Source organism: Nothoprocta perdicaria, unplaced genomic scaffold, assembly GCF_003342845.1.
Source record: "Nothoprocta perdicaria isolate Ctin4 unplaced genomic scaffold, notPer1 scaffold_22, whole genome shotgun sequence".
Lineage (NCBI taxonomy): Eukaryota > Metazoa > Chordata > Aves > Tinamiformes > Tinamidae > Nothoprocta > Nothoprocta perdicaria.
Window position 1 is genome coordinate 4,640,497 of NW_020455415.1, and position 7,957 is coordinate 4,648,453.

At 56.5% G+C, this 7,957-nt stretch overlaps 1 protein-coding gene across 1 annotated transcript; it reads right to left on the bottom strand.

Annotated features, from left to right (window-relative positions):
* Positions 1 to 285: 285 nt before the first annotated feature.
* Positions 286 to 7,953, bottom strand: FAAH2 (fatty acid amide hydrolase 2; the record flags this gene model as incomplete). The annotated part of the gene is made up of 11 exons (XM_026039040.1): positions 286 to 1,183; positions 2,015 to 2,209; positions 2,978 to 3,089; positions 3,811 to 3,930; positions 4,809 to 4,926; positions 6,099 to 6,234; positions 6,770 to 6,889; positions 7,135 to 7,344; positions 7,532 to 7,671; positions 7,758 to 7,840; positions 7,921 to 7,953. Coding segments are annotated over 11 exons (1,443 nt in total), but the record flags the coding sequence as incomplete, so codon positions are not given.
* Between the last annotated feature and the right edge of the window lie 4 nt (positions 7,954 to 7,957).

Consider the following 7,957-nt stretch of genomic DNA (forward strand, 5'->3'; position numbering starts at 1 on the left):
GGGGAGAGAGAGGCCAGACAGCAGAAGTCAGGAGCTGCCGACATCTYGGGAGGTTGGGTGCAGGAGCAGGGGAAGCCCATCAAGCTGGGTGACCCCAAACGTCCATCCTGCTGCAGAGCAAGGGGATGAAAAACTAGGCAGGAGAGGCTTCAGCCATCTCAGCACACACATCTGCCAGTGCTGTCAAAGGCTTTCAAGTCCACCTCTCTGCCCAAMAAGTTCTTATTCCCTTGCTTACAAGACCTTCCTCCCAGAAAAGCTCTTCCTCTCTAGCCCATTACCTCCCCTCAAGGTAGAGCACAAAGAACAGAACCAAGCATGCTGTTAAGCCCATAAAAGAGCTGCAGCAAGCAAGAGAGAGATCATAAAGCTGCCAACAGCTCTTCTTTCAGCATCAGCAGCCCTTCTCCTCCACAGGTATGGGAGAAAAACCCATTTACATTCTTTAAGTGCAGTGGGACTGCAGGGGCCAGCAAACCTTGGGTGCAGCAAGGCCCCTGGCAGGCAACCTCAGCCACACGAGTAGGGAGACCCAGAGGAGCAAGGCTGAAYGTGCACAGGAGTGTCTCAGCACACTGCTGGGAGGTTGTCCCCACGCAGGCCAGCAGGACCCAGGCCCCTGCCAGACCCTCTCTGGGGCCTTCACCCAGCAGCAAGCGTTACAGAGAAGTGGTCTCCATGCCTAGAGAAACATCAGTGCTTGCCCCAGACGGGACATGGGCTGTCTGCTCAGAGCACAGGGCATCAGGGGCTCCTGAGGGACCACAGGGAGGACGGGTCTCTCCCCTCACAGATGGTGCTGCGGGGAGAAGCCAGCTCCAGTGGGAACAGTGGGATTTCCCCACCTCCCTGCACGGCTCACAGGGTGCATGGACACGGTGCTGGCCAGCTTCTCCCTGGGCGAGGGAGCAGATAGTCCTGGGACAGTATCGGCTTCCAGCACCTGTAACCAGCCTCTGTGAACACAACTGTCTCTCTCTTCCTCCTCGGTGTCCTGGGAAYGCGTGCTAGGCTTTCCCAGGCAATACCCATCCTCCAAAGGCCTTCTCCAGGTATCGGGCTACTGCCAGCGTCAGATGGTCATTGTAGGCCCCTGCAACCAGCTGGATGCCCAGCGGCAGCCCCTCGCTGCTCAGGCCTAGCGGGCACTGTGTCACCGGCAAGCCCAARACGTTGAAGATAGCTGCAAGAGAGAAGGTTGCATCAGAGCAGACACTGGGCACCGCAAYCCACACACCCAGGGTAGGTCACTCCCTGATACCTCAGGGCAAGTTCTCCCATTGATAGGTAACTCCTGTCTCAGGCAGCTCCAGGCTCCTGGGAGCAGGTCCTCTCCGTGGCAGGAGTCAAATAACACAACTGCCGAGCAGCACAGAGACATCACAGGAAGCTGCTGGCCATACCTATGTAACCCCAAATCCAGGCAGCACTGCACTGTTGCTGTGGCATCACAGAGCTCGAGGGCCAGGAAAGTCACAGAAAGAGCCCCAGACTGTCAATCCCAGTTCCTCGGGGCAGGTGGCAGCCCTTGGATGCCTGCTAGAATGCTGTGCCAGCTCCAGTGGCTTAACACRTGCCTTCAGGACAGCGTGTACCACGGAAGCCAGGCCAGGTTTCTCTATAAGGGCAGCCCCGTCAGAGCTAAGCCACATCAATCCAACCTGCAGACAGCAGGTCCAAAGCCACACAGTTTTAAAGCATGACAATGGTTCCTGTCTGACTTCCGAAGCAGCAAACACCTAGTTTCCTACGGGAAGTCCACTTTTGAGGACTCTCAGCAGGTCTCCCCACCTACAGCTTTATGGGCACCGTGGCTCCAGAGAGCTCCCCCTACAACCTGAGGAAGCCACGAAATGACCGAGAGTCACCCAAGCGCCTGGCTGCAGCTGGCCCAAGTGCTGGGCACTGCACACCCCTACGCAGACTGTCACACAGYGCACGCTGCCCAGGATGCTCTCCTGGGACGGGTAAGGTTACGTGTGGGACCCCTGCCTCGGGGGCCAGGGCAGCTCACCTGTGTAGGCAAAGTTGAAGGGCATGCACAGCGGAGAGTGATGCTTGGGAGCCACGGTGGGATGAGAGGGGTACAGGAGCACCCCATCTGGCCCCAGTAAGGTCTCCATCTCGGCCTGCAGGCTCTTCCCCATGCTCACCAGCTTGGCGTTCCCACCAGAGTTCAGTTTCACCAGCTTCTCTGTCAACCCTAGCGCTACAGGGCAAGACACAAACAGGAATGCAGCATTAGAGCAGAATGAACAACAGATTCATGTGTTGCACCAGGCTAGGGAGCACCTTAGGTGTAGACAGCATCCTCCACCTCTTAAAAGAGTGAAGGAGGCCAGGGAGTGACCCAGAAAGCCCTTCTCTCTCCAGGCCTGCCCGTTCCCAGAGCACATCTCCCCCTGCATACAGTATGACAAGTCTTCCCATACCTCTSTCCTCGAGTAAAAGCTTTCAGACCACCCCACTGGGGCTTAGTTCTGCCRCTTTATGGAGTTTCTCCAGTCTCATTTCACCTGGACCGTGCAGCAATGCCAGAGGTGCTGTACTCCCACCTCTCAACACACATGTCCAAGCAGAGGTGGCAGAGTAAACCTGGCACTTATTAGATAAAAGCCTCAATCCCATCAGTTCTGGCTGTGCTCATAGCAAGGGGCAAATCCAGAGTGCAGCTCTGCTATCCTCACTTCTCCTTCTTGGGAGATGTCCCATTCCTGCTTACTGAAGATCTGACCAACTCCCCCGCTCCCCAGAGCGTGCCCTTTCCTAGGGCTTAAAGACACTGTGTCACTACTTAAAAATATTGGGAGGCTGCACAGTATGTACTGTGGAGCCCTTCAGGTGACAATAGGGGGGCCCTTTTTTGTTTTGTTTCATTTTCTCTGAAAAAAAAAAAAGGGAGATTAGAGCATTAATTCTGCAATTCACCCAGCCCTACCACCACCATGGCACRCCACTTAGCTCCTTGCAGGCTCACCAATGGCTGGGAACGTATGGGAAGACATGCCCACGAGCCACTTTATCAGCTCCCACAGCGGCCACACTGGCTTCCCGTGGTCCCCAAGCAGGTCCGTGAAGAGCTGTGCCTCCTGCAATCACACACGTGCCCTCACTCAGCAAGAGCTCGATGTGGTTAGCACTCAATGCTGAAGTGTGGACTGAAACTACAGCCAACTCTGTGGCTCTTCAAATACCCTGATATGTCCTGATGAGAGAGTAAATGTCCCCACAGAGTTGCAGGTACCTCTCAAAGCTTCTTCTCCAAGAGAGTGCTATGAAAAACACCCTGGATGCTTCCTGAGGGTATCTGCTATTGTTACATGACTCCAAAAAATCAGGTAAAAGGAGATAGAAGGGACTASACATACAGGAGTGATACAGCTCCTTAAAAAGTGGGGTTGTTTTGTTTATCACTGCTATCAGTAAGGTAAAAGGACGCTAGGTGTACACCCAGTTCATTTTGGCTACAAAATATTTCCATATGTGCACAGAACATGGCATGGGAACTAAAAATTGAGGGGAATCAAGCCGGAACACATCTACTAACCTCGCAAAATCATAGCACAATAAAAATAATAATAATAAAAAGTGCTTTCTGCTCCATACAGCAGGCCTGCTGGTAAAGTGTTCTTAATCCACTGTTTCAGTCTTGGTCTCCTAATCCATATTAATCCTATTAATCCAAACCTGTAACATGGTCTTGGCCTGAGACACACAGCACACAGGTTAAGAGCCTGCTTGGCTGATTTGATATCAACTTGCCTCTTTGCTAGAATAGAGTCTGTGCCCTGGCCTGGCTCTTTCACATACCTGCCCGTCACTGTCCTTGGAAGACATCATGGCTGACCAGATCTGGAAAGAATACTTCATTTTGTGGATGGCCACTCGCTGAACTTGGATCCCCAGCTCACTTTCCAGGTGCTCCACCACCTAATGAAAGCAGTGGGAAGGGTTTAATTCTAAAGGACATGACATTTTGCAACAGGTACATGCAAACCAGAGATAGGCCCGCAGGCCAGATCTGCAAACTAGGCTTCCTTTGCCCATCCTGCCAGCTCTCCTCACATTTATCAAATGGAAGAGGTTCCCGATGCCAACAACGAGCGTGTTCTTCAGCTCCTCCAGAACTTCACCACGTCAGCCCCAGCTAAATGTAATGTGGATGCTTGTGAAGAGCACAGAAGGTTTCATAAGCCTCTTAGCAGTGTCACTCACGTGCCAGCACAGCAAAGCACTCCAGTGTGCAGCCACTGTGCTACCAAATGCAATACTTGCAGTCGGGGCTCAGATCCAGTCCTGGATCTTTTCCTTTGCATGACTAAAACCCAGACAGGAGTCTCGGGTGGACTAACACACAGCATTCCCTTCACCACACAGTGCATCCTTGGGAGGTCACCATAATGTAAAGCAGAGAAGTTAAGAAGGCAAAAATGCATCTACTGCAAGAAAAAAAGTGGGCCAAAACCTTTGGAGGCTCCTCTGGGACATGGACAACATGTGACTACTGCCAAGGCAAGGGCATCTGCAACTGCTCACAAAACTTTAACCTCATTTCTTCAGTTACACAGAAAAAACAGAAAAGACCTTTCCACATTTTTTCCATCTCTAGAACACAAACGGGACTCAAGGCYGCCTGACAGTGACAGAGCCAGTAGCTCTCCAGCCCAATGGCATGTACAGGAGCCAGCCACAGAGCACATCACTTTGTCCCCAAATGACTCCTCAATGTGCTCTCCCCCAGCTTTTATTTCCAGGCCCATCCCAGTGATAGCCAGCTGCCTAAATAACCCATTCCAGTTCCTTCCTACCTTCTTTTGCATCTGCAAGATCTCCTTGTCCACGGGCGACACAAAAATGGACCCACCATCATGATCCATGCAGTGAAACTTTATTTTCTCYAGCGACACCTTTTCATCCAGCTTGAGCCTGCAAAAGGAGCACCACCACTCAGCAAGTTGTGTCCTGCTCCTGCCTGGCTGCCAGAGCTGCTCACACACGTGATAACATGAGAGATGTGTCCTCAGGACAACCACAGCAGAAAGGTGAGTCTCTGAAGACACAGGGACATCTCAGTGCAGTCCATCCAGTGCAGCCCACCCACCTACTCAGCCGAACAGCTTTAGGCCCCACTAGTTTTGCTGTCAGAACTGATAGAAAAAGGCAGATCTCTCAGTACACACGGGCAATTACAGACAYTGGCCACAGCCAGGGTTAGTGCCATGCCCCCGGAGCCACGGGGAAGGGACAGGAGCAACAGGGAAAGCAGCCACGTGCAGTGCAAGGAGCCGGCAGGGAGGTCACGGTGAGGAGCACGACGTGCCCGGCCTGTGCCCGTCCCCGCTTCGCTCCTTACCGACACGCGCACCAGCCGCGCTGCGGCACAGGGTGGGCCCTGCGGCACCCGCACGTTATCCTGCTCCTCTGCATCTCCTCTGAGCGAGCCCACGCGTGCCACGGCGACAGCTCTGCCAGGCTCGGCCGGGGCTGTCTGCGACAGGGAGCAACGACTCGCAGACAGGGAGAGTGACCCTCGTGTCCTTCGGCTAGCAATGAGAGACCCTTGTGTCCTTTGGCTTGCCCAGCCTCGACGGGGGCAAAGGAAAGGGCCTGTTAACCAGCGTGGGGCCAGGGACAAGGGAGAGGGGGGTCAAAATGGGCATTTTACTGCCCTCTCAGCAAAAGGAGCTTCTCAGGTGCATGACACTACCAAGAGACCAAAATACCACATGGTCATGGTGGAAGATGAAAAACTAACTTTTCAGCAACAGGAAAGAGCAAGTATAAAAGGCAAAAGAAAGGCCAGTCCTAAGAGGGAAGGGACATTTGACACCCAATGCAAGGACAAGCCAGGCTGTACTCCTGCCCTCGAGCCTCACTTGCAGGCAGTCACAGCTGACCAAGACAGTCAGTGAAGGAAAGCTGCCTGCAARGCCCCACTGAGCCCTGAATCAGACACAATAAACCAGTAACAAGCAACTTGGGCTGCACAGATCTGACTTTTTTGACAAATTATCATGTCAAGAGGGGAAYGAATTAAAAGGACCTGCTGCAATGGCCAAAATACAGCTGAGAGCAAAGAAAACATAAGAGCAACCTACTTTGCGACGCCAGGCCCAGCCATGACCCTCAGCATAGGCTCCAAGTCCTCCGCGTACCGGCACATGGGCCCCGTGCACAGGAAGCTGGTCCGCATGCCCTGCGCGTTTGGGAACTGGCCGTCGTTGGGCACCACTCCTGCAAGCAGAGAGACACCCGGGTCAGCCACGAGCCCTCAAATGCCACCTCGAGYAGGGGTGAGCCCTGCAAGGAGGCTCCCGAGCTCGGGGCAACGTGCACCAAGCAAAGGAGAGGCGCCCGGTTGGCAGCGACGAGAGCCCTGCCTATTCCGCTGTGTCCCCAGAGGCTGATAACCGCCCCCAGACAGGCTTGTGGAAAGGTGTCTTATGTCAACCTGCCGCTGCCAAGMGAGATACTGACCTTGGGAAACGGCCCACACGGAGGCTGCAATACTGCACGCAACCCGCTTCCCGCCTCCCATGCCTTTGATGCTCAGCCATAAAGGAACTTCCCACTGCCGAGTTACAGCACTGCCTGCTCAGTTGCAGCACTCCCAGCACGTCAAAAACGACACGATGACAACTAAGGAGCGTCCCGAAGGCGTTCCTAGCACAGCCGTCCCCACACGTTTCACCTCAAGAAGCTCCTGGTGAGATGGGGAGACGCGCGGTCCCCTCTGCCCCTCGCACAGCATCCCCTGAACCCGCTCTACCTGTGGTGGGTTTGTGGCCAAAGACGCCGTTGAAGAAGGCGGGCATCCGGATGCTGCCCCCGATGTCGGAGCCCACACCGATCACCGAGCAGGCGGCTGCCAGGACACAGCCCTCCCCACCTGCACAGCAGAAAGCAGAGAAAATGCCCGCAGGCTTGTAGAACAGGGTGCCCAGGACAAGGAGCACTGGGGCTGCTTCATGTGCGGGTGGAACGGGAGCCACCTCAGCCCTAGAGAAGCCCGAGGGGCAGCTGGGCAACTCACACCAAAGTGATTTACCCTATATAAGCACCCCAGCAAGCGCTGCCATTCACATCCATAGGGAGCCAGGGCGACGCGGGCCCCCGCTAAAGCAGGGCTCTCACCTGAGCTGCCGCCCACGATCCTCTGCAGGTCGTAGGGGTTGTTGGTCCGCCCGTAGACCCTGTTGCTGGATTCGTACCACATGCAGAGCTCGCTGCAGTTGGTGACRCCCAGCGGGATGGCGCCCGCCTGCTTGAGCCGCGACACCACGGCGGCGTCGGACGCGGCGATCACGTTGCGGCGGCTCACCAGGCCCGACGTGTTGGGCATCCCTGCGGCGCCGGCGGGCAGAGAGGGAGGTTGGTGCCCAGGGATAATCCCCAGGGCCGTGGGCGAACACSCCGAGCGTGGGGGCGATAGGAAGGGGAGCGGCCGTGGGGTGCACGGGATGCGGAGGGGAGAAGGGAATCGTTGTGGGCTGTGCGGGGCAGGGCAGGGGTGGCAGCCACGGCAATGCACCTTGCAGCGCAAAGGCCTCCTTCACGGTGACGGGCACCCCCAGGAAGGGCAGCCTCTCCTCCAGCGCGGCGTCGGCATCGGCGGGGCCCTCGGCCAGCAGCTTGTCCACCTGCCGGGCCTCCTCGAGGGCCTCCTCGAACCTGCGGGCGGGAGGCGGCGCGGGGCAGCATCGCCGCCGCCGCCGGGCAGCATCGCCGCCGCCGCCCCGGCTCCCGCCCGCACCTACCTGTCGCGGACCAGGCCGTTGGTGAGCGGGTTGACCTCGCGGTTGCGCTCGATGTAGGCCTCCAGCACCTCCACGCAGCTCACCTGCGGGCCGGGGGCGAGGTGAGCGGGCGCGCGCGGCGGGGACAGGCCATGGCCGCGGCGGGGCCGCCCCCGGTGCCCACCTGGCGCTGGCGGATGCGGCTCGCGAGCTGCCGCGCG